At 39.5% G+C, this 27,986-nt stretch overlaps 1 protein-coding gene across 2 annotated transcripts in view; it reads left to right on the top strand.

The window, feature by feature from the left end:
• LOC129774676 (serine/threonine-protein kinase minibrain) overlaps positions 1 to 27,986 on the top strand; it is a 142,483-nt gene that overhangs the window by 40,202 nt on the left and 74,295 nt on the right. For both annotated transcript variants that reach the window (XM_055778516.1, XM_055778515.1), the window contains exon 2: positions 201 to 2,029. In XM_055778516.1, the coding sequence (XP_055634491.1) occupies positions 1,264 to 2,029 (766 nt within the window). In that variant the 5' untranslated portion in view covers positions 201 to 1,263. The remainder of the gene's footprint in view (positions 1 to 200; positions 2,030 to 27,986) is intronic.

The following is a 27,986-nucleotide window of genomic DNA, read 5'->3' as shown; positions in this document are numbered from 1 at the left end:
GTTAATAGACTATTTCAAGTACAGTGTAGTAAAAATCGTATTTTTTATCAGAGGTCCTTGTTCCAAATTTCATAACATTTCATTTCATATTAGAATGACAATCGATTGTGTCGGACAATTACAGTTTAATAGCTTGATCTCATAATAATTTATGATATTTATTATCTGTCGTCTAACCATTGCTGTTGTTTCATTTCCAGAAAAACGCCAACGCAAGCCGTACAGGACGTAGTTTATGGGTTGTCCCCTCAAAAATTTACCCACAGCAGCAGGGCAATCACAACGCAATCAGCGTGGCGAAGCAGTGAATCCTGTGTGAAGTAGCAGTAGCCATCGATCGGACAAATGAAGTCATAGAAGTTGCCAGCTCTCGGACCAACAGAAAGATAACGCGGCGAAAAGGCGGAATTGTTTTGCGAAACTCACGCCAGATCATCGCCAGCTGCAGCCTAGGAAACAACGAATGCACCCATGATCATTTGGACGAACGCGCGCTGCAACGGTGTTGTAGCGGTGAAGTAGCGTTACAGAGATATAAACACGTCGACGTCGTCTCCCTTCAGGCCGGTCCTTCGCCCACCCACAATCTTCCCCGTTGTACGCATATACAACGCGGAAGCGCGCGCGACTTGGTAAAGAGAAACAAAGCGAGCAGCAAGCAGCAGCAGCAGCACGAAAATAGTTCGTGTGACTAATCGTGAAGATTTTCTTTGTCATCACCGGAGCGTGAGAGAGTGTTTTCTCCGCTGGTGGAAGCTGGCAGTGAAAGAAGTGAAAAAAAGGAAAAAAAAATAGTGTTGGGCGGAAATAGATGGTCGAGGGAAGATGATTTTAATGTGTTCTACTAGCCATCCCTCCCTGAGTGTGTAATGTTATGTTTTTAAGCTTATGAATGTGCAATAGTCGGGGGCACAATATTATTTGGTGGGCGTCACCGGCGAAGTGGTAGGCGTTTGTTGGAAGGTATCGTTTCCAAGGTGTCTGTGACTCGCGTCGGGCGGTGAAGTTTGGGCGCGGTGCTGCGGTGAAAGAAAAGTGCGCAAATCAATTATATAGATTGTGAATTTCGATCGTGAAGCTGTTGGCATTGTCAATAGCATAAAAGTGTAGGGAGAGGAAAAAGTTCGTCGAGTTCCGATCGAAGTCCGGAAAGAGTTCTGTTTGCGTGTGTGTATGTGTAAACACCGGTGTGGGCAAGAAGGCGACTCTACACCGTTGTAGGCAACCATATTGAACGCACGGGTGAATGTGTTTACCGGGGGCATGATAGTCCCCCCTCATCTGGCCACAACACTCAACAACAGTGGTGGGGGGTCTGGTAGTAACAGTAACAGTACTGGGAATAGTAGCAACAGTAGTAGTAGCAGCAACAACAGTGGTTTGTCCGCTACAGGGGCAGGAGGAGCAGTAGCAGGGGGTTTTGCAAGCCACCTCGGGGTAGGAGTAGTTGGAGCGGCGCCATCGGCCACAGTAGCATCGCTGGTGGTTAGCGGTAGCCAGGATAGTCTGAGTGGTTTCATACTCGCTGGTGGTGGCGGCGGAGGCAACGGCAACGGCAGTGGCAGTAGCGGAAGCGGATCCAGCCGTACGGGGTCCAGCGACGGCAGCGGAAATCGTATACTCGCCGTCAATCGCAACATTGACGATTTATTGTTCGGCAGTGATTTGGACTCTTTGATCAATGACAATATCATAAATGGATTCAAATCGTTGAAAGTGGTGGATTTACACTCGCAGAACGACTTGGATTATCAACATCGGCGTCAGTATCTGCAGCAGCAATCGCAATCCCAACAGCTGCCGTACACTCATCATCAACCATTCTATCATCATTATCATTCTCATCAGCTGCACTCATTACCACCAATCCAGCAGCAGCAACAGCATCAACAAGCACCCACGTCATTACACTATCCACCTCACCATCATCATCTGCAGCAACAGCAGCCGCAGCAACAAGTTAATCACTGGATTGAATCGGATATCATAACAAGTAGCAAGATGCTGACTGATAAGGCAAAACAGAAGTGTAAGTAAATTTTTCCTTTTTTCATAGTCCTCCGAAAGGGTTTCGGCTTTCAAGTGTAGGATGCTTCTTTTCCTTAAATGACCAATCCCATAACATCCCATCTACACAACCAACACAGAGCTAGTTGCAATCCTTTGTAGACGTCATCCTTGTGCAGGGACGCAGAAAAAAGGGAATGCAACATCAAAAGACTACTTCCACTGTGTCTGCCGAGAACAACCATCACGAGAACATACTTGGAAAGAAGCGGTAAAAATGAGACCACAGACAAAGCAGCAACAGCCGGCCAGCGTGTTGTTCTCGTCGTTGGGGTGGGCCTTTCCCACCTGGGGCAAACTTTTCTCTGCTGTGGATTGTAGCAAAATGGGGATCGTTGTGTGTGGGTGTGGGTGTTTGCAACGTAGATTAACTGTAATAATTTTCCAATTAATTCACAATGTCGATGTGCCGCCGCTGCAGAGAGTGTCTCCAGAGTGAAAAATGAAAGCCAAGGATGATCCATCCGGTTCCACCCATATTCTTTCTTTGATGGTTATTTTGGTGTTGAGGGAATTTGCCTCGGGCAAATGTCGTAACGTTTGTTCGTTCGTTCGAGAAAGGCTCGATTCCAGTTTCCTGTTATCGTATATATTGGAATATACCGCATAGCATTTTCGGAGCTAGGACTCAATCCTAGATTTGGTTTGGGAAAATGATTTGTTCATCAGTTGGCATAACACATAATCAGATGAGAGATTCCATGCCACATCGCTTATTGAAACACGTTTGAACTGATTTTGAGGGAAATGGAACAGTGCTGAGGCTGAGAGTTGCTTCGCTGCTTTCGATGTCGTTAGAAACGTTTAATTCCATACGAAACAATCAAATTATATTCATAGCGAACGCAATTGATTTTCGAAAAGTTTGAAACAATAACATTAACCCATTCGCTGCCAAGCCTAAATTATATGAAGTGATTCCCATTTATAGTTTGAGTGTTAATGTTTACCAAAACCCTGTTATTTCTTGGTCAGAGCACATGTGCCGCCTAGTTTCAAAACCGGCCATTTTCACAAGTTTGAGAAATACGTTTTTTCGGTTCCTTAGACCTTAGATACATTTTTCCACTTATTGGTAGTGAGAAACAACACCAACATCGATCAATTCCCTATAAAACACGCGTTTGAAAATCGTGATGCGCTGCAAAACGGGTGGCATGATGCTACGGAAAATCATCTTTCCTGTAAAATTTTTATTTTCGGAGTTGGCCGGTTTTGCAACTAGGCGACACACATATATTATCATACATATTCATTTATTTACAAGCAGAAAACCAAATATTTATATTTATGTTCGTGGCCACTAAAAATTGCTAACTCAAAAGCCTGCATGCTATGATATATTTAAAGTCGGACGAGTATACTCGTCTTCGGCAGCGAATGGGTTAAACAGTTAATTGAAACTTCCGTTCATGCCTTTATTGATTGTTTCTCCTAAATATACCAGCATATATTGTCTGGAAAGCACCTGTTAGCTGATTTCAAGAGGGTGAGCTTAAAATACCATTGTTGACTGCTACGCCAGGCTCTGAAGAAGACTCATCATCAATGCTGCTAACAGATGATTGATCATGAACTATCCTGATTGTGTTTTAGACTCGCAGTTACGTAGTCTGGAAAATATAAATTTCAGTTCACATTTAAAAAAAAAAGAAAAGAATTGTGGAAAGAGTGGTACATTGTCCTTCTAGAGAGATTCTATAAATAATAGGATATACAAATAGCTCAACTTTCTTCTACCAAAAGTACAGGTATGAAATATTTATTATTCCCCCAAAACACGTTAATTACGAAGGATTTACACAATATGATTAATTCTACGTATGCGTAGCATAACTTTTATGATAATTTGTGACAAAAACAATGCTTTATCGTTAGTAGCCGGTGTAAACATAATCAGCAGCGTGTGCATATCATCCAAGCAATCATTCAAGAAATATTTGTTGACTAGCTCCTAGATGAATCCTATGATTTTGAACAATCTAATTTGTTGTGGGGTTCGAAGAGACAGTCGAAGCTTCCTCATGAAGCTGGATGATCAATCTCTTCCTGCCAGTCTTGTAGCTCGGTTGAATCCGTGCTAGAAGCTGTTGGCTTCCACAAACTCAACAGCCGCAAATCTTTGACGCTTTGTCCAATGCTCTGCAATAGCTGGCCAGTTTCTCAGACTCCTAACTCGGGAAACGTAAAATGAAAAATCGTAAAATACGTGAACCATAGAATGACTTACTAATATGAGCCACTTCCTCAGAGTTGCTTCATAAATACCAAGGTTCGCCGCAATCCAAAGCATGAATACTCCCTCCCAGCCAGTTTGAGCTTTCCTGGAGTGCATTTCTTCCAGATTGTTTACGTTCGTATAAAACTGCACTCTGTATGAAAACACTTTATTCTAACGGCAAAACGCTGGTGCGGATCATCCGCTCGCGGATAATCGGATTTCTATTGTATACGGAATCTTATTCTTCTTTTTCTTCTTCTTCTTCAATGGCGCTAATCTTCCTAGACGAACTCCACCGTCTCAACTTGCGTATTTTTTTATAAGAACATAGTTAAGATACTATGACAGATAACACGCCTGGACTGTATCTGAAGTGGCAAGTTTGACAATTTACTTATACAGCTGCAAGTCGGAAGGATTTTTTTTTGACACAAAATCCTCCGGAATCTGGATTATTCTAATTCGTTTCCTAATTCTGCATATCTGAATTTGGTATATTGATAGATTGAAATCTTGATCTACAACTTGAATTCCGAACTTAAACTTGTATCTTCTTCAGGAATTCAATAATCCGAAATCTAACTCTTAAATCTGCATTCGTTATAAACATAAGAAATTCGGAACATGAAGTCTGAAATATCAAATACCTATTTGAAATTGGAATTTAACAGTTTTAATTGTAGATGGTTTATTTTTCGTTATAATAAGACCAATTTTAGTTAATTCAATTTTTACTAGAAGCGTATCTAAAATTAGTTATGTGTACTTCATGGCATAAATAATGGCATCAATCATGTTATAAATCATGACATGGCAACTTTGATCTCCGACCAAGTTGTTAAAATAACAGTGAGCTCACGGAAACATTCAGAAAATTAATTTTTGGAAAAAAAACATCTCTCTATTTTGAGGTTTAGCCGTGAGATTCATTTTAACCAAAGAAGCTTCCTCTGACAAGAAGTTATGAAGTTATAATTTCTCGTAAAAGAAAGTTAAGTACAATATTTGCAAGGTTCTTCACACTGGATGGCTCAGAACTGAGAACTTTTCCATTTAGCAGAATAAATTTTCCTTTTGCTGGCGACAACAATGATGGTAAATTTGCGCTTGGATCTGTTTTTTTGTTCATATTTTTTGCGCTGCCGTCTCAATCGTTCAACGTTGCTATAGCATGGAATAGGCATTTAATACTGGGAAGTTAATTTTCATTCGTAGCTTTATTTTACTCTACCAATTACAATTGATCACTGCCCGAATACTTCGCAAAGTTTTTATGTCTGGATTGTTTTAATAGAAGACATTTTACGAGTTTGAAAAAATGTTATAAAAAAGACGGGTGGGTAATGTCGGGGACATAACCGGAGTGACGTAGGACTATACAAAGGGGACAGCTTTTGTTAAATATATATTTTAAATATATTGTTTTATTCTCTTCTCCTACGTGAATACCTACCTATCTACCTGAAAAATGGATTAGTTTACTGTTTACTCTTTATGAATATGTTGATGGTTCTGAAAAGAACCTTTGGTGTTGTATTTTTGTTATCACTCGATATTCCCATCTTGTTCGGTTAAACCTTCCTGTTTAGCTATTGCGTTTGCCACAAGCCACAGCTTTCACAGTTGGAAAATTTCTTCCCATCCAGCTTGTGACATATTGTTCAGTAAATTACATTTAATGCGACGTGCCGGAGAAACACTTTGCCACTCACTGGAACTAATTGTTGCCTTGATGAGCGCCGAACCGAAGCTGCTCTGTTCTTGATCCGGGTTTTCTGATTGTCGTGAGCAGCTTTGCAAGCCAACTCGAGCACTCCGACGGCCGAAACTCTATAATCCGTGTTAGGTATACTGGTGCTCCGGCACCAATCCGTTCGGCCTAGTTACCCTTGCGGAGCAATCAGTGAATGCGACCAACAGGGAACTGCACACTTACACGGTTCGAGTGGGACTTTGCCTTTCCCTTAACTTGTCCTCCTTTGTTACGTCCACGATGCCGATGCCGTACAACCACATGGGTTTACGGTTTGAAAGAAAATAAGATATTTTTTTGGGGTCCGCGTGTTTTATACTCTAGCGGTACACACTCACAGGATAGAGACAAATCGGCAGACTCAGCCAGAGGGGCGAGTCCAACGAGACGAACGAATGAGCGTTAAAAGGGAGCGATGGCAAAAAAATACATTCATTACGATTTGTTCGCTCGTTGGATTCACATGCAGGCTAAAAAGGGTCCTTTTCAGGATCACAAAATTATTTTCAATCTAAAGAGTTTATTGTTTTGTTATTACTCGATATCCCCATCTTGTTCGGCTAAACCTTTCTGTTTAGCGATTGCATTTGCCACTCGCCACAGCTTTCACAGTTGGAAAATTTCTTCCCATCCAGCTTTGTGACATGTTGTATAGTAAATTACATTCAATGCGACGTGCCCAAGCGCCACTCAGTGTCGCATTGGAGGCGATTTTAATCTGTAATTGAACATTTGCGATGACAGTGGTACAGTGTCGACTTTAAATGTGGGGTCATAATTTGGATCTCTATGTTTACAAAAATGTCCAACTAAATAAGTCGCATTACATGTCCGTCCAATTAGCTAAATGTCGAATTAATTGTAAATTACTGTACTTTCAATCTGGAAACAATTTAAGAATTGGTGAAAATTGAATAATCAGAAAAGTCCCCAACTATCAATAAGCTCAAAACAACTGCCAAATTCACATACTCATCATATCCTGGCAAACAAATTATGAAAAAATCAATTTGTGTTTTATTATTATTTTGGATAATGTTTTAGAAAGCATTGAACTGTATTTTCTAAACTCTTTTTTGGAAGGTTTAATGGCCCTGAAAAGCGCCTTGTTTTATGGAATGGTTCCAATTTAGAAAACTTTGTACTCGTGGTTTTGAAAAAAAACCTTTCGAACGCCCTCGATGCCGCCTTGTTCTGGATTTGCCGCTCTCTGCAACTGCCTGTTGTTGTCTTGATATCCACCGAACTGAATGTGTTCTGTTCTGAATGCGGTTTTTCTTATCGTCGCGAGCAGCTTTACCAGCCAACTCGATCACTCGACTCAATAACGCCGGCTAGGTGTACTGGTGCACTGGTACTAACGCGCTCGGCCTAGCTACCCTTGCGGGGAACTCCAGATCAACACGGTTCGAGCGGGATTTTGCCTTTCCCTTCACTTTTCCTCCTTTACCATGTCCAGACATGGCTGCTTGGGTTGGTTTGTTGATGTGTTGTGATGCGAACCGATGTGGTGTACGGTTTGAATGAGAATGATCGTTACGGCAGCGGAGCGGGGATTTTTAAGCTGACTGGCTGGCTCGAGAATTACGCATGTGTGAGACTGCGACCAATGTTTCGTTCATTTTTTTCTTTTTCCTTTCTTCATTCTATTTCGCTGCTGCTCTGGTTGCCCGTTTTAGTCGGTACGAATTGAGGAGCACAAAATGGACCAATCAAAAATGGGCACATAGGGCATTTTGACAATGCTTGATATTTCACAATTATTCAATTATTTATCTCAAGAAAAATGAAATATTATTCGTTATGATAGATGCGTAGATATATTTCCTATCAATTGATGCAAAAACCTTTGCGATCTATTGAGAAATGCTCGAGTTATAAGCGTTCCAAATCTTGCATTTTTTCCTACTTGTTCAGTACCTAGATTTCCATTTCACGGTTAGACGTACTCCTACGTCAAAATGTACTGGAATAAACGATTCAATCTGTTGATCTGGGGCAAAACATACGTCGCACCGTCCGACGCGAATCCTTTCAGACGATCCTTGTAAGGAATTTCGTCCTTATGAAACTGATCAACCATTGCATTGTAAATGCTTTTATGATCAGCAGCACCAAGCGATACTGCGGCATGAAAGTCGTCATGTACCTCAATGTTGCTTTGTTCAAATGTAAGCAATTTCACAATTGGAAAAAACTGTACCAATCTGTACTTTTTGACGAAAATCTGTACTCTGCCCTGCAGAATTTGTACCAAACATAACGAAAAAATCTGTAGCATTCCAGATAAATCTGTACGTGTGGCAACACTGCAAACAACAGCTACATGTACAGAGCGCTGCGGGAAGAGAGACTTACCATGTTTTCGGATGTTCTTGATATTTGTGGAAACACGTCTACATTTATTATGAAATTTGTTATGCATGTAATAGTTGAACGCTGGTGGAACGTCGGCTGGATCATCTCTCCATGATTCTGAATAAGCTGTGAATAACCCATCCACCTCGACCGAATATGGAATCTAGGTTTACATCTGAAATTCGGCATGCATCATGTGGGATATTCGTATCAATACGACGCTTCATCTCGCAGATTTTCCCGGCCTTGGATGATCAAATATATGATTTTTCACAAATGCGATGCATATCGATATAAATCCAATCATCGTCTTTTTCAAATAAACGCACTAATTAAGTGTTCAATCCACTTAGTTGGTCGTAAATTATCACAATATACATTCGCTATCATCCCAGATTAAACCAGGGGATCATCCAGAATCATCACGCTACAAACTTGTTGTACAATGCTACCAGATACACAGCACCCAAGTGATCAAGCAGTAAATTGTATATTGTAAAAAATGTAACATCTCGACACTAGTATGACTCCACCAGAGGAAACCATACCTGTTTTTACATGTGGCGGGGCTCATGGTGATGCCACTCCGCCAGTGTCCATTTAGTGTACCCATAAACAATGTGCGCAACATTGTGTCAAACCTAAAGTGTTGGAGCGCGGTTTTTTTTTCAGGAACCCCGAGTAGAGTGCGAAAAGAAGACGATGAAGGAAACGGTAACATAAAATAGTTATTACCCGTGCTGCTGCTACACTCTAGTATCTACCGGGGTGATAATAAATGGCATTCCGCTGTGTGTTCGGTAGAATCGATATTACCCCGCTGATGCAACATTGTTTCGGACCTCCCTGGTATTGATTGCCGGTTGTCGACTGATTAGCACTGATTTATTATTGCATGACGCAATTCACCGGATGGACAGGCTGGCGGAAGTATTTGAAGCTTCAAAAACACCCGAAGCAGGTCTTAGGCTCTCGAACATTCAGGACAGTTATTGCATCCATTTCTTAAAATATCTCCCAACCTGATTCTTCTCGGTATATATTTAGAATACCGACGCGAGGGGTGCGTGGGTCGGCAGACGGCCATCCCATTGGACGCGCAAATCTAGGTCATAGTGAACCGCTAATATCTGTAACTGCGAAATGTGAGAGACGAAACCCATGTTCGTCGGTCCTAAATCGAGGGGTCGCTCTTTCCCCTGGATGAAGTTGGCACTGGACGGAATGCGAATAGGCATTGAACTGCCCCTTCCTTCGTCCCACATAGATACTAATTACATTGATGCATCTAACCTATATACAAATCCGCTCGCGCTCGTGTTCAAAAAGATTCGTGTTCTCCCAAATACTCGCGCACACGCAACGATAGAGATATAGACGAACAGCGCAAACATATGGTCGAGTGTAACTGTTGCTGTTTTTTTTTTTGCATCCAGCTCAGCTGGCTGCCAGTAGTGAGTGACTCTTGAAATCTTATCAGTTCCCTGAAACTGAACGGTGGTATTCCACATCACTTTTCCGTTGTGCAACTCAAGCGGTCGGAATTTTTCTTGTACATTCAGGTGGAGAAACTTCTTCCTGTCCACCCAGTGTGCTCCATTGCTGATTTGATTGTTCGTTTGTCATCCACAAGATGCGTCTTTCCGTCGCACACGAGTATCTCGTGACGCCGTATCACGCGTCATATGATTGAACTACGAGTTTCACTACGTATTTGCAGTTCATCATTTTTTAAAGCCGTGTATCCGGGTATGAATTGCATGAATTTTCTTAATAAAGTTTCATAAAAATCTGAACTCTCTGGTTTTTTTTGAGTCACAGAATCACGTGGCTACTCTATGGTGTATTAACCGATAAATGGTCGCATGCTACGTGCAAAGCGCTAAAGAGATCTCATCACCCAAAGTCACTTCTTGTAAATGTCAATTTACTGTTTTCCTTGCTCCATTTCGCCAGACTGGTCGACAGGAACACGACTACAACTGTTGGGCTTGGTAGACTCTATATATTGTAGATACTCTTTACCCTATCCACCAAAATGGATTAACGCCGAAAACTGCTTATAAGCAAAGATTTCAGATGTGAACACTAGAGTGCCAATGCATCTATGGGAAATAACGACCCTAAAATTTCTAAAACTTACCCCATACAAAATGTTTACTTCGAAAAAATACCCTATGCGAAAAATCAGCTCAATCGGACTTAAGAGAGAGTGGCGCAAAGCGGTTTGAGTTTTTTGATAACCAAAAAATCATCCAAGGGGGGAAATCGGGGTTTTCAAAAAAAAAAATCAATTCCAACTGTTCTAAAATTGCATGAAACGTCGAGATATATAACGGTAGCATAAACACAGCAAGCACTTTGATCGTCAAAAAAAATGTGAGTATTCCGATAGTGGTTTTAAGGTTTTTCCCGCTAATTAAACAAACTTTTCGTGTATTGTGCAGTAAAGTTCTGTTCGCCTACAGAAGAGGAACAATTTGATGTACCGAAACTGTATCTTTTTGCGTGTTGTGTGGGGTGACATTTACACGTTTCTGTGAATTGGTCCTACAGGTTTGAGACTTTTCTTTGGTCTGATTGATTCCAGATGCCGCTGAATTACAAAAAGAGGATGGACAGACAACGTTGGAAGAAGGAGGAGCTTGAAAGAGCAACGCAGGCCATCAAGAACGGATTTTCTTTGACCAAGCATCAAAAGTGTTTGAAAATGCTCGACCAACAATGAAAAGATTCATGCAGAATTCGAGATGGTGTCAATCCAACTTTTCTGGTCTGGTATCTGGCCAAGACACCTGGTATCGATCTCAAAACATTGTCACTGATTGTAACATTATCCCAAAATACTTTACATAAACATAAGTATGTTTTTTTTTCGATGAAACACACACTGGACCAAATCACCCCGCATCAAATTTTAATGTCCTTAAATCATCTCTTTTATTTTATTATATATTTGGTAGATTGAAGCTTTATATAATGATTCAACATTATTTATTGAGAGAAAACAAGTGTAGCTCAGTATACAATGTAACATTTTTTATTTAGACCGTATTGGTTTGGAATTATTAGGCGATTTGCTTAGGTGGTCCAAATTTCCCCTTTTTCCCCTATAGGCATTCAAAAATATACCCTAGAAGTACTTATCGAAAATTATTTTATTCACCGAGTTAGAGCCATTTTAGTGATGTGATTTCTAACCTGATACGGCCATAACAATGAACTTCAAACGTGTTTTTCTCGAAACTAGTTTTTTCAAACTGGCGTACACGATATCTCAAGTTCTACTGAACCGATTCATGTCGAATTTATATGAATACAATCTTTAGGCATCTATCCTCTATCCTATAACATCTAAAAAATATATTTGTTAAATTATACTATTTTAAAAAAATCGGGAAACGCTAGAAAAAACGCATTTTGTTTTTTCAAAGGGCCGTTATTTTGCCGAAAAAGATGTTTTTGGCTTGTCCGAGGGTCATGCAATAGCGACATCTCTACTAATTCAGAATCAGTTCGATTTTTTTTGTTTCAGATAGCCAGAAGGAGTGGAATCGTGTACGCCATGACAAAACTTTTATTTGAACCCCATCACTTCATCATAGTGAATATTTTTTCTCCGTTCAATTTTTGTTTTATTGTTAGAAGATAGATGATATAATGGATATTAAAGATTTTTTTTCGTATTTTTACGGAGCTCGAAAAAATGTCCGAAATTTGTGTCTCTACACTAGAATACCCCCTTAAGAACAAACTCCTGCTAAACACTATAAATAGTGTTAGTAGAGTTTAAGTACTATCCAGTACACAAACCGCCTCGATTCCTTTTCTCTGTTAAATGAGGACTTCGCCCCTTATATCAAGCTTAGAAGATATCTATCTTTAGCTGGGCTGTCAACAGTAGGATAAGTTGGGGGGAATTAAACATAAGGGGGGGAGGGGACCACCCTCTTTTCTCAAAAAATACGGCTCATCTTGGTTTTTTATAATGTCATATCCTTCTATTGTTGAACCGTGTGTCTTCTTGAATGGCGTTAACGTTCCCTGCGGAACTTTTGCCGTCTCAACGTGTGCATTAACTAGCGTCATTTATTAATACTTAGTTGAGATTTCTTAAGCCAAATAACACACCTTGAATGTATTCCGAGGGGCAAGCTCTAGAATACGCGTGACCACAGTGCAAGTCAAAGGAAATATCTTTGACGAAAAATCTCCCGGCCAGAACGGGAATCGAACCCGAACACCCGGCATGATGATGTGAGACGCTAACCACTCGGCCACGGGTGCACTATGTGTGTGTGTACCTAACATAAAAAAACTTTGGTAAAGTTTAACAGGTGGAGGGAAACGGCAGCATGAACAAAGGGCCGTTATTTTGCCGAAAAAGATGTTTTTGGCTTGTCCGAGGGTCCATGCAATAGCGACATCTCTACTAATTCAGAATCAGTTCGATTTTTTTTTGTTTCAGATAGCCAGAAGGTGGAATCGTGTACGCCATGACAAAAATTTTATTTGAACCCCATCACTTCATCATAGTGAATATTTTTTCTCCGTTCAATTTTTGTTTTATTGTTAGAAGATAGATGATATAATGGATATTAAAGATTTTTTTTTCGTATTTTTACGGAGCTCGAAAAAATGTCCGAAATTTGTGTCTCTACACTAGAATACCCCCCTAATAACAAACTCCTGCTAAACACTATAATTAGTGTTAGTAGAGTTTAAGTACTATCCAGTACACAAACCACAACTTTTGTAAAAAGCTCACAAAAAGGTATAAAAACCAGCATCCAAGAGTTATCGATCTCTTTTTCGTACCAACCGGCCACCGATCTGGACGTTATCTCGTTGCTATCGGTGAAATAAAATTTGTGAATTTATACATCTCGGTTTAGTGAAATCTTTCGAATTTCTTATCCAAACTTCTCTTGTCGGTAGAATCACGACTTTATGCGAGTGTCCGCGTTATTCAAGTCTCGTCTCGAACAAACACATATCCCCTTTTTCGAATATATTTGCGTAACATATAATTTTGTAAAGATATTTCTATTTACATAACTTAATTGTTTTTTTCGTAAAAATTAACGTAAAAGTCATTAGGGTCATCTACCCATTGCTTACAGCTTTTCCCGAATAAAAACTATTTTTGAAAGTAATTAACGTTTGTAAAGAGGAATTCTGCACCCCAATTGGTTTTTTTATGCGGAACCAAGCATTCGAGTGTTTCTTGCGTCGTGTTTAGGGTATGTTTGGAGATGTATTCAATGCTCATATAAAATACGGCTACGTGAATAAAAAAATATAAGGCTGGGGAAAAAGTTATCCATTCTTTTCTCGATAGCTGGCTTTAGTGATCAATATCTTGCGTAATATCGATCATACAATTTCAAATATAGGCTCGTTATAAAGATGAAATTTCACACTAAATTTTTTTTTTGCTGTTTTTTGTTCGTTCCAATCAGTTTTGAGTTACAGGGTGTTAACAATGGAGGTCAACAAGCGGAAAATTCGCTACATTTTACACGTTTTCTTTCATAAATGCGAAAATGCAAACCAGACCGCTGAAATTGTGTATAGTGTGCGCTCTCGCGTTCATCGCGTTCTGGTCAAGCCTCCCGACGAACTCTGGATACGCTTCCTCGAACATTGTGAGTATTCGAGAGTGACCGCTCATGTCCATCTCCAAAGCAGTGCAGATGTAATATCGCGGATAACGAATCTGTTCGTATCGTGTGGCCACATGTTCCGTCGTCTAGTAGTACCCACAAGTGTGGACGACTGTCGCAACACGTCTCGTAGGCGCAACGTTTCTTCCGTTGTGTTGATGGCTGCTGTTTCCGTGTGGTGGTAGCTCTTCAGGTTGAGGTCCATTTTATACGCGATTATACGCGAAAGCAAATTCCATAGTGATTCTATAGATTTTACCGAAGTAAAAATCTATAGAATAGTAAGTTTTTGATCATTTGTTTTGGTCATGGTTTTCATATAATCTGACAACCGGTGTACACGACCTCACAAATGGATAGTTTATTGATATCTGTATTGATAAAAACTCAGTTTTCATGTTAATTTTTTTTTCATGTTTTCGTCTTATGCTTAGACCTTTGTTGCGTTATCCGTGGTGACCTTGCCACTCAATTTTGCGGATAATCGGGGTTCTACTGTATATGAAGGTAGATATTTATCCAAATGTTAATCGATTGCAATATTTTACTCGAATGTAACATTAAATCAAATGTAGCATTTACCTAAAAAATACCCTTTTTCATGAATAGAAGAAGGTTGTATTTTTATTTCTTATAAGCGTTAGTAACCTAATAAACTCGAGTCATCCACGAGTAAACGGTTTCTCATCCTGTTAAAAAAAGGTCATATCGCTTCCGACGGCGGTTCGGTGGCCGACTCGGATCGCATAAAATCGACGGCTTGGAACCGCCTCGATTCCTTTTTTCTGTTAAATGAGGACTTCGCCCCTTATATCAAGCTTAGAAGATATCTATCTTTAGCTGGGCTGTCAACAGTAGGATAAGTTGGGGGAAATTGGACATAAGGGGGGGAGGGGACCACCCTCTTTTCTCAAAAAATACGGCTCATCTTGGTTTTTTATAATGTCATATCCTTCTATTGTTGAACCGTGTGTCTTCTTGAATGGCGTTAACGTTCCCTGCGGAACTTTTGCCGTCTCAACGTGTGCATTAACTAGCGTCATTTATTAATACTTAGTTGAGATTTCTTAAGCCAAATAACACACCTTGAATGTATTCCGAGGGGCAAGCTCTAGAATACGCGTGACCACAGTGCAAGTCAAAGGAAATATCTTTGACGAAAAATCTCCCGGCCAGAACGGGAATCGAACCCGAACACCCGGCATGATGATGGGAGACGCTAACCACTCGGCCACGGGTGCACTATGTGTGTGTGTACCTAACGTAAAAAAACTTTGGTAAAGTTTAACAGGTGGAGGGAAACGGCAGCATGAACACAGCAAGCACTTTGATTGTTAAAAAAATGTGAGTTTTCCGATCGTGGTTTTAGGGTTTTTTTCCGCACACTTTTCATGTATTGTGCAGTAAAGTTCTGTTCGTCTACAGAAGAGGAACAATTTGATGCAGCGGAACTGTAAGTTTGATAACAAGAAATTAAAAAAAAATGCATTTTAATTTTTGTTGTGTGAGGTGACATGGACACGTTTCTGTGGGGTGAATTGATTCTACAGCAACGCAGGCCATCAAAGACGGATTTTCTTTGACTAAGAATCGAAAATGCTCCAACAACAATGGAAAGATCCACGCAGAATTCGAAATGGTCTTAATGCCATTTTTCTGGTCTGAAATCTGTCCAAGACACCTGGTATCGATCCCAGAACACTGTTACTGATTGTAATTTTATCGTGAATTACTTTACCCAAACTTAAGAAGGTTTTTTTCGATGAAACACATACTGGACCAAATCACCCCGCATCATATTTTAATATCCAAAAATCATCTCTTTTATTTTATGATATATTTGATAATTTGATGCTTGATAAAATGATTAAACATTATTGATTGAGAGAAAACAAGTGTACAAAATGACATTCTTTATTTAGACTGTACTGGTTTGAAAATATTAGGCGATTTGCTTAGGTCAGTGGTGGCTAGGTATAGACATGGTGCGGGCCGCATTAGAATGTTCATTATAGCCGTGGGCCGCAATGATGTTTTTCTCACTACATTTCATAATGAAATGAAAAATATACGTATTTAAGTGGTACTTTTTTGACTCGCTTTTTAGTTTAAATTAGAATTTCAGTTCTATACCTGCAAAATTCGAGATCGAAATGAGATAAAAACCAAAAACTTTTTTTGAACGTATAAAAGTATCCAGAATTAACATTTTTGGCAATATTATTCGACCATCTCTTTTTCACACAGAGTCGAAAACGCTAAGGTAAATCGTCAATCGCTGCAGCTTCTCGATGGAATTCATTAACGATTGATCATTCCAATGAGAACATCCACATGTACACTCCTCCAACTTGGCCCAAAGTGAATATTCCGATAGATTGGTAAATGGCCAATCATATTCGGAGATGAAGTCTGGTAGGTTTGTTGCTAGTCTCGTTTTCTCACCATTCTAGGAGTTGCATATTCGCTTCAATCTGGGTGTCAATAAATGACTCTCACATCGGTGTACGCACCAATTAATTTATTTGATTCGTTTCGACCGATGATGAGTTGTTGATATCACCCACATGAGTTGTTTGTTTGTACTGTTTTAGTGTTCGTTCATTGATAGAAAGAGATTTAAACAACTCGTAGATCTGTTTTGTCGGTTTATCGCTCTTAAAAAACGTGACAGTTTCCATCCCTTCTCGTACAGACCGAACTTTGTCGTTGCTAGGAAACCGAACAAGTACTGATGGGGCCACAAAACTTGGTGAGAGTGAAAGGGGGCATAGAACTACACGACTGCAGTGTTACCACTTTTCTTCGCTCCAAATTTCTCTACTGAGAACAGTCGTGATTTCACTGACAGAATTATGGCTATACTTGAGTATGGGAATATGGTATCACGATTAAATTGGACGTTTTTGTTTGTTCCAATGTAGAAAACACATAAATAAGAACATACTCCAACACCGTTTCAATTTCAATCGAACTACTTCTCTCGGGTCGTTTTATCTAAATCAGCTTGAATGTGAGAGATAGGGTTGCGAAGCGTGTTCTCCAAATGAATATCAGTGATTTTGTTTCTTGACTTTGATTTCAATTCTTTCATAACTGAAACAATTGCTCACAAATATAATAATATGTCATAAAATGAGCATGTTTTATTAGTTCTGGAAATCGTGCTTCTGGAACAAATTTGGAGACGAAATCCAAGACATCAAGGTTTTCAAATTTGTCACTCCGCTTTGTCGACGACGCTCGTAACGAAAGGGTTGAAGTTCCAAAATCTGCGAGAAAAATCAGCATTAATCGACTGGACATTTTTCCTAGTTGTCGACACTTGAGAAATTCTCAATGTCAGAAAATGGGTAAAATGGAAATTTACCATTTGTTGTTGTTTGATCTTGCGTTTGTTTCCGAGTGACAGAAAAGAAAAGAAGAAAAGAAGCTTGGAACTCCCGATGATCCAATGCGTGCGAGTTGATTGATGATTTGGACGATATCCTTCAAGACATCCTCGAATCCTACGTTCATAGGAAAAAGTCAAGCCAATTCCTCGGTGACTACGAAATCCTTCTCTCATCTGTCACTTATTCAGTAGTGATACATAGTCGGCAATTGTTCTCTCAAACATTCAAACAAAAAATTTTCGCTTCTTACTCAGCCAATTTTCCAGCACAGGATGTAGCAACAAAATTGTCCATTTTCGACGCATGTTTCGACTCATATTTTCGTTTCAGATTGAACCTTCAAAACAGCAGCAGCTTCATTACAAATCAAATAAACCAATTTCTGATTTATGCGCGTAAAAAGTATATTTCAGACAATTTTCCCTGGAATACAAGTCCTTCGTCAGCCACTTTTCTTTTTTACTAGTGCAGCATACAAATCAAATGTCAAATTTCATGGTATGGAAACTTTCGTAATTCTGTGGATCGTTTGACGTTCACTCGCCACCGAGTAACTGACAACGTATAAACCAGGTTTTACTGCTATTACTTGCACGAATTTATTCGAGTGTGAGCAGAACAGAACCAAAAAGTGAGAAAGTCCTCTGAGTACTAACGAGAACAATTGTCAGAAAGTTATATTAGCACGGAAAAAATGGAAAAGAAAACAGAAAATGATAAGCTCGGATACACATGATTAACAATAATTGATCACAAAGTTATTTTAAATCGATTGAAATCTCAACTATATTCTTAATTACGCTCAGATGATTTATTTTTCAAATCAGGCTGCGGGCCGCATGAACAACGCTGGAGGGCCGCATGCGGAGGGGTCTAAATTCCCCCCATTCCCCTACATGTTCCATTAGGTTCATAGAGCATGGGAAACAACGTACATTTTTTTTGTCGTGAATGATGTTCTAGAATTCTCTAAATCAGGGCTTCTCAAACTATGCTTGGCCAGAGACTCTTTCCAGAATGTAATGATATCACCCACCGAAAAATTTTATCTTTACTTTATTCACATAAAATACTTACCAATTTAAAAACATTGTGGTTGGTTCTTTAGATTTTTCTCATGAACAATTGGATCACCATAAATTGACGTAATGTCCTCAGTAATAGGTTATGTTTCAACAGGTTCAAATACTTGTGGAATTCATGTACAATGCAAAAAAAAGCGAATGGTTGACATTCACAGGTAGCAAGACGCACATGCCGGGTGTTTCGATTTCACTACGTTCAGACGGCGAAATTCTCTTAGGAACGCTATTGCCGTTGAAGAAGAAGTGTACTTGTTCTACTCTGTTTCGTAGATTTGGAATAGGAATTTGCTTTTTCGAAAAAATCAAACAAATATGAAGGCATCTCTTTCAGGTTCTATTGGATTAATATTTCTATTATCAGAAGATTAAGTAAAATCCCAACCTATTTACGGTTGTTTACAATTTTATATTTATTTTTATTACTTGTTATGTGTGATTTTTTCACTTGCCAGAAACTTTATCCACCCCTCCTCTAGCAGCAATTCGTCAACGGCGAAAAAGATTGCATTAACACCGCCGCTGAGAAAAAGCTATAAACGAAAGCGTTGATTCGGCTATATCTGTGCACATGCTTAGTGCGGCCTAGATAGCATCGTAGGTATGTATAGAAAAAACATCACAACCCCCGAACGTGTGTTGTGCGTTCCGTTTGCATATTAGTTGCGTCCACACAACAGCAGGGTCACTCGACAGCGTGCGCGTGATCTTCCCAACCTAATTTCTCAAACTCAAACACAATATCGCGCGCGCATCTCGTTGTTACGAAACTGTTACCAGGCGTTCGTGGCATATCTTTTTGCTCGTGCGCGCGCGCCTTTTACCTCACAAACACACGTCGCGGCGTATGCTTCATGATGCAGCAGCAATCATGCTTGCGATGTTGCACAATATTGTTTGCGAAATGTATCCCCTCGCCTCCCTCTGCGCTCGTGTGTAGCTGCGTCGATGTACATTGTTGTTCAAAGCTCGCTGTTGTTACCTCAGCAGACCACTTGTTGTCGTTTTTGTTTATCACAGTCAGCCCGGTGATGGCGCCGAATCGTTTTCAGAAATATGACTTGTCATACTTTCATTCGCACTTATCAGCTAGCGAATCGCGCTACCTCTAGACTACAAGCTGTTAGCACACATGAGACGGTAGTGGTATTGACCCAAATATAGCTAGCTGGAGCCATTGCGTCCGAAGGCGGCGAATAGGGGAATATCAGAAGAAATTAATTCAGTGCGGCACGTTTGAGAAGATGAAATATGTGCCATCGGAAGTGCGAAAATATAGCTTTGTGCTCACCAGTCATGAAGCTCTGCTTTCTCGCTCTTTCGTTCTAGTGTTATCCAAAATTCGAGCAACACTTGGCAACTGATCGCGAGATGACGGCATCCGGGAGGGGGAATGCAATGCCTCCGTTCGTGCGGTTGAGACGGTCAATATCGGATGACATACACCGACTGCGTGTGGCGTCATCCAACCGGCTCTCGTCTGAATCCGGTAACAAGCAGCTCAGATCGAAATGCAGACAACACGACAACACCCAGGAGCCAGACCGATTGATAGTTCTTCACTTTTGTTGGCACTATGTATTAACCATCCACGCTTTAGCGCGCGAGGATTTAACGAAATAATTTTAATTAGCGTGCGCCAGGCATCCATTCTGCTCAGATCGTGAGATGGAACCGGTTGAACGCGACCGGCTTCGGCTGTGATTGACTAGCGAAATAACTCAATTCTTCAGGGAGAGATGTAGAAGCAAGTGAAAGACACAAAAGCGAAATAAACGCAAAAGTGTAAATAGACTTTATCTAACGCGCAAGGGATTGATCGGCATGGCTTTTGCGGTGCACGTAAAGAGAACGAAAAAAATGACAACACAGGCGGCTTTCTTCGATCTTTATTTATAAACACGAATTCCGCCGACGTCGGCGGAGCTGATCAAACGCCAAAGAGTGGAAATATCTTCGAATTATAGCCCTACCAACGATAGAGGAATTGTACATTCTCTTCTTTGCGTTTAACGTTAAAAAATCATATTGGTGACTCAACAAAGTCCACCAATTGATACATTGTTCGATGGGACGTTCGAAAAAAGCTGCTAATCGTTGTCTACTAAACCAAATCTGTTCCGTTTTCACCCCAGCTTCTCTCCTCCCATATCAATTCTCAGCAAATAAACAACGCCAGCAATCTGGGCGCCAAGCATTGAACAATCGTTAATAACCAATCAGTCTCTGATGGCCCCCCAGCTGAAACGCCCATTTCCGATGCGAGACAAACGGACCAAATTTCCATGACTCATGAATGTTGAGTGAAAAGCCAAATTGCTGCACTTTGAGCTGCGAACGTCTACGAGTAAAACACTCCAAATGGTTGATTCTTTTGTTAACGGGGAGAATGATGCTGTCTTGCTTGTATTTTACTACGCCGAAGTTGCATTATCGAAAGGACAGAAGGGGGAGGTGACTCATCGGAGAATCCATGCCATGACTATGTTCTTCTGTGTTCTCATCTAGCTGCCCAGCGAAACGCAATAACAATATATTGGGGAGCGATGCTTTCTTCGCTTTCCTTGTAGATCATAGGAAAGTGCACACTTTAGTCGCAAATAAACGCGCTCATATGCACACACGTGACACGTACACGAGTTTCTTCATAACTTTGTTAGAAGATCTCAGTATGGAAGCGCGGAGTTCTTCGGCTGTTACTGCTGATTGAAATGTTATTTACTTTCCGTTTAGCTTTTACTCTTTGGCTCCCGCTTCTCAGACAGAAAAACACGAGACGAAACGTAATATAATCTATACTTTGAGTTTTTTTTATCGATACAGCAGAGGAGGTAGAGTTGAGTATATTGAGGGTGGGTGGGATAGAGTCTCGCCATTTTTCTCATTTGTTTTTGGAATGAACACGATAATTTTTCCGCAGGCGCTGGCTTGTTAATTTACAGCAAGAAGGAAAGTATTCTTTTGGTTTCTACTTAAAATGTGCGGTGTGGAGATTAGGATTGCGTTCGTTGTTTGATGTGAATCCGAACTAATAAGATGGAGGAACTGACAATCGATTGTGATTTTCGAGGCTGCACTTGGACAAAAAAAAACTTATTTGATAATAAATGCCAAAACATCGTCTATCATGTCTCAAATAGGGGTTGAAGGTCCACTTAGCTCTCACGTAAACAACCATTGCTCATAAAAGAATGTCGAGTAAGGCTCTCCTAAGTGTTGAGGAAGCCTACGATTATGTTTGGCAAATTGTAAACCTCCACAAGATGATTCAAACAAACTTCCATTTGTACATATTATAAAAATACCTGTTTTGTCCCGAAAAGGGGCATCTATTTAAGGTCCACAAGTAACTGTTCATAGCCCCACGCTGTACAATATCCTATTAAGGATTCCTGAAGCGATGAAAAACCAACACCAAGAGTGGAGGAATGATGGTCAGACGATTTCGAGTATCCCGGTCCTTAAACAAATGTGATAAACTCACGTTTTTACACTCAAGCTTTTGCAGTACGAAACAATGTTCAAGGCATTAATGATTTACGGATTTCTTGTTCCGAACTGTGCTGCTGCGCACATTAAAAATATTACGTAGAACTACGAAATCATTTTATTGAAAACGCTTCAAAATTTCAGTAAGAACTCTTCAGTAAAATGTTATAAATGCGGGTGGATGGTTTACGTGGATTAGTAGACGCAGCTGAAGATGGTTGATTCATGATTCAATGTGGCACTCGCGAAGAATATACATACAAGTTCGCCACATGTTGAAATTCGAACTAATATTGCCAATGCACGAACTGCGTACAGCTTAGCGAACGTTCTTCTCCTTCTTGTATATTAGAGGTTTATATCCTATAGTCTAGAAAAAAAGGACTTACAAAATCAAAACCAACCAGCGGCGGACTATTTCGCAGCTTATACAGGGCACCTAACGAATTTTTGCAGTAATTTTCAAATAGCAATATCCCCTGCTTGCGGAACAAGATTCAGATATACTTGGCAGCATTGGATAGCTCTGTTAGGTGTCAGATGTAGGCAAACAGTGTTGAGTAAACGTAAAGGTGTCGAAACAAGGGAGCAAGCGTAAAGGAGATAGTTCGGTCGGTAAAAATGTCGGAAAGAGCAGTGTATTATATAAAGAAGGCTTGGAAAAATGAAAAACTATCATACGCACTTACCCGAAAGAAATACAAGTGCCGTTCCAATACCGCTGAATGAAAAGGGTAAAAATAAAAAATGGAAGGAATGAAAATCATAAAAAACAATAAACAAACCAACAAAGCCGACGCGGTGAATCATTTCATTGAGCCGAAGCTGAACGAATTGAAAGATTTGAAATCTCCATAAACAAACACCAACAACCAAACGAAGGAGATTTATTAGGGCTCAGATTAAAAATTACATAAAAATCGCTTTTTTTGCGACTCCATTTCACAACACGTTATCAAAGATCGTTGACTGCTCGCTGACTGGAGTGAGACTGTGTAATAGAAATCGAAAATTACGTCATCTATTCTCACAAACGAGCTGAGCTCAAATTGCAGCATTTCCTTTCTCCCCATTGTTCATAAACGTTAATTCGTAGTTAGAGGCTGATGATTCAACGCCTCTATACATTGAACCATGAAAGAAAAATTTATTTTCATTTTGATCGATCGATTCATATCTGATTCGCAGTTAGTGACGTCCGATTAGTGTTCCAGAGTTTTCGCAGATTTCTTGCATCATCAGTGACGATAACACCATGGCGACAGCTCCTGTGGCCCGTGTTAGACAAATACGTTACGGTGTGCACAAATAGTGATTCCCGATAACCGATAAATTTACGTCGATTAATCGATCCAAACCCAGAGAAATAAAACCTACGGCCGCTGCAGTTTTATCCTGGAAAATCAATCTTTATCTTGGACGCTCCCCTAAACTCGTAAACGAAGCTCAATGCGGGGTAGCGTAAAAGATAATAATTGGTTTTCAGACGGAATGAACACTTTATTGATTCCAGATGACTTTCTAGCAAATAAAAAATATTGATCTAACTAATTATTCCTCTCAGTGTGACGATTAATCGATTATTTGGAGCGATTAATCGTATCGAATAACAAACTGCTGAAAAGTATTCGATTAACTGATGAACGATTATGAATATTTTGAAACCTTAGGACAATACCTAAAGCGTTACATAGATTTTTTGAAAATTCGAAATATTGCCGAAATGGCGACCATTTTTGTTAGAAAAGAGTTATTTTTCATTAAAAATCGCTGTTTAGAAGCTTATAAAAAATCGAAAAAATATGATATCAAAAAACGGCTATGTAACGCTTTGGATAATTCATTTCAACATGCTGACAAAAAAATTTCAGCCAAATCGGTCGAGCAGATCCTGAGATATCGATACCACCAGTTGAAAAAACATGGTTCTGAGAAAACAGCGTTTAAAAATTCGTACATCATCAATCAAATATCGAAAAATTCTTTGAGGACAACATTTCTGACGGCATAAGCTTCCAATAAATGCAAAAAACAAAAAAAAATCGATTTTTTCGACCTCCCAGACCGGGGTCCCCTCTTAAAGGGTTTGTCTATTGAGGATACACAAATTTAGAATCGATGACAAGCAATGTATTCGGAATAGGGGAAATGCTTATAAATGTTTCACCAATTTAGCGCTATCCATTGTTTTGAATCTTCTGCCTTTGCAGCCTACAAGTTATGCGCAAAGCGAATGACAACCTTTGATTTTGCTGCCAGTCGACGACATACATCAACCGCTGATCAGTCACGACTGAGATGGAATTTCAAGCAGGTACCATATTTAAAGATTTTTGTTATTCCTATAGTTTGCTTTCAAAGTTTTTGGGCAATTGTAAATTTTTTTTGGGTCTATAAGCCATCACTTGTACACCTTTTATCTTTTGAATGAAGCGTTTATCATACCACCGTTCAGCCGACGAAGATGTATTAACATTCAAAACTTTATATTCCAAACGTAACGCTCTCGGTTTAGAAATTTCTCATTCACACACTCACAAAATCACACCCAGTACAGGAATGAAAGACGTAGTCCTACGTCAAAAGTGACACGACAGGGTATATCAGACACGCTTACCACTGCACAATCTTTCACTCGAACGTGAAACTTTCAGTTCACTGCTCTAATAAATGAATGTTTTACTCGCTCTGATGATTGGAAACATTCCTTCAAGATGAAGCGAATAAAATGAATCAATGTGAAGCGATAGAAGCATGCACGAAGCAGACGACTTATTTTTTACAGCGAGCGTGGAAAAAGCACAATAAGATATTGAGCTAACATGAATAATGTGCGACTTGAAATTCACTAGATTCATTATGAAGCGACGATTGGTCAATGAGAGTGTCTTTGTAAGGCCCTACTCTGGAGCATGAAATATGCACTTAATGCATCTAATCCTGAAATTCCAAATCAAACTCAAGAATTAGGATTCTGAATTGTCAATCTTGAATTGGAAATTCTGATTTGTTATAGGATATATTATTGGTTTACTAGCTGACCCGGCAAACTTCGTCCCGCTCAAAATTTGTTTTTTGTTATCAATACCTTCAAACATTCACGTTTTCTTATTATGAGCAAGTTCATGGGTCCAATCGCAGAACTGTTCATTGATTGATCTTCTATTCGACCCCGTTGAATTTACCTTTTACTATAAAATTCCTAGTATTTCTAACAAAACTTACATTATAAAGTCAGATTATTTCCAGACACAATTCTCGTTCGAGATTTTTCAATCACTTGCAAATAACATGTTTCTCCGTTACACGGAATAAATGTTTTATACAGAAAATATGATAGAATAAAGACAGCCCTAAATCGGACAATGTCTTCCTCGAGTTCTGCTCTTATCAACACATCCGGCGATCCTTTTTTTGGTATAGATAGAAGAAGATATAGGAGTACGTTTCATCACATTAAAATCCATTTCCAGTTTCGAATAAAGATCAATTTCGCTAGCGCAAACATCAAATGGACTAACAGCACTTGTCACTATGAAATTGTAGAACATATGGGAATTTAATTTTTCGAATTTTCCCTTTTTCCTTCAGAGTTTTCCGAAAATTTTCAACTGTCATGTTTGGTTGGAATATTTTTGGTTGAAATATGTCTAATATTTTTATGGGACTCTATCCATTCCAGAGGAGGGAGGAGTGTCATACCATTATAGAAACATTTCTCATACCTAAAAACCATCACATCGCAAATTGTTCTTGATTAGTTCTTGAGTTATGCGGAAGTTTGTTTCGTGCCCTGTAAAACTTTCACATGCCAAATTTGGCTCCATTTGCTTGATTAGTTTTCGAGTAATGCAGAAATTTGTGTTTCATTTTTAAGATAGCCCACCCTTAGAGAGCGGGAGGAGTTTACTAACCACCATAGAAATATTCATTGCATCCTAAAACCTCCACATGCCAAATTTGGTTTCGTTTGCTTGATTGATTCTCGAGTAATTCAGAAATTTGTAATTCAAGTTCATTTGTATGGCAGCCCCCCTTTAGGGAGGGGGGTGGAGAGTCTAATCATCATAGAAACATTTATTGCACCCTTAAACCTCAATATGCCCAATTTGGTTTCATTTGCATGATTAGTTTTCGAGTAATGCAGAAATTTGTGTTTCATTTGTATGGCAGCCCAACCCCCCCCCCCCCCTTAGAGAAGAGGGAAGAGTATCTAACCCCCGTAAAAACATTTATTGCACCCTAAAACCTTTACATGCCTAATTTGGTTTCATTTGCTTGATTAATTCTCGAGAAATGCAGAAATTGGTGTTTCATTTGTATGGCAGCCCCCGTTACAGAGGGGAGGTGGAGAGTCTTACTACCATAGAAACATTTATTGCAACCTAAAACCTCAATATGCCTAATTTGGTTTCATTTGCTTGATTAATTTCCGAGTAATGCAGAAATTTGTGTTTCATTTGTATGGCAGACCACGCGTCTAACTACCATAGAAACATTTATTGCACCCTGAAATCTCAATATGCCTAATTTGGTTTCATTTGCTTGATTAATTTCCGAGTAATGTAGAAATTTGTGTTTAATTTGTATGGCAGCCCCCCCTTAGAGAGGGGGGAGGGGTCTCAAACTATCACAAAAACCTTCCCCGGCCCCAAAAACCCCTACATACCAATTTTCATGTTGATCGGTTCAGTAGTTTCCGAGTCCATAATAATCAGACAGACAGAAATCCATTTTTATATATATATATAGATTCATTTATTTTGGCTTAACGCCTTTACAACATGGCCTGATCCACAATTTTTCTCCAATAAATTCGGTTCATGGTTGCCTCTCTCCAATTCCGCGGGCACCCCGTGCTCACCATGTCATGCTCCACTTGGTCTGTAAATAAAGTGTAAGTGTAAGTGTAAAGTGTAAGCACAATCTGTTATAAAGTGAGATAGAATCCTAAAAATCTGAATTCGGAGCCTGGAGTCCAAATGCAGAATATATAGAGTATAAATCTGAAATATATATTTTAGAGTGGCAGTGAAAATGGTCATGTCAAATTTCAAAAACCGACCATGTACATTTTGTTTATTGGCCCAAAAATGTCCTGTGCAAAGTTTCAGCTCGATCGGACATGATTGAGGGGTGCCTCAAAGCGCTCAAAGTTTTGATTTTTTGATCCTCGAAAATCTTCCAATGGGGGAGTGAAGGAAATTTGGAAAATCGAATATTTTTTTTCGATGCCAAATGACCTTTCGGGACCTACCCTGAGAGGCAATGAAGGCATGAAAAAAAAATTATCAAATTTAAAGAACCGACCATATACATTTTATTTATTGGTCCAAAGAATAATGATCTGTGCAAAGTTTCAGCTCAATCGCACATGATTTAGGGGTGTCTCAAAGCACTCAAAGTTTTTATTTTTTGATCCTCAAAAATCTTCCAATGAATGTAAAGGAAATTTAGAAAATAGAATTTTTTTTCTCGATGCCAAATAAGATAAAAATGCATAAAACGTCGAGATCTGGTGTTTCAACGAAAAAAAAATTTGGCCGAAAATCGACTTTTTGGGACTTAGCCTGAGTGGCCAAAAATCAAAACTTTGAGTGCTTTGAGGCACCCCTAAATCATGTCCGATTGAGATGAAATATTGCACAGGTCATTTTTGGACCAATAAATCAAATGTACATGGTCGGTTCTTTGAATGCGATAATTATTTTTTCCCATACGTGCATTGCCTCTCAGGCTAAGTACCAAAAGGTCGATTTTCGGCCAAAAATCGAGATGACACCAGATCTCAACGTTTCATGCATTTTTAAGTCATTTGGCATGGAAAAAAAATTAAATTCCCTTCTCCCTTGGAAGTTTTTCGAGGATCAAAAAATCAAAACTTTGAGCGCTTTGAGGCACCCCTAAATCATGTCCGATCGAGCTGAAATTTTGCGCAGATTTTTTTTTTGGGCC

This window comes from Toxorhynchites rutilus, chromosome 3 (genome assembly GCF_029784135.1).
Source record: "Toxorhynchites rutilus septentrionalis strain SRP chromosome 3, ASM2978413v1, whole genome shotgun sequence".
NCBI lineage: Eukaryota > Metazoa > Arthropoda > Insecta > Diptera > Culicidae > Toxorhynchites > Toxorhynchites rutilus.
Note: the sequence above shows the minus strand (reverse complement) of the source record. Positions and strands in the feature narration are given on the sequence as shown.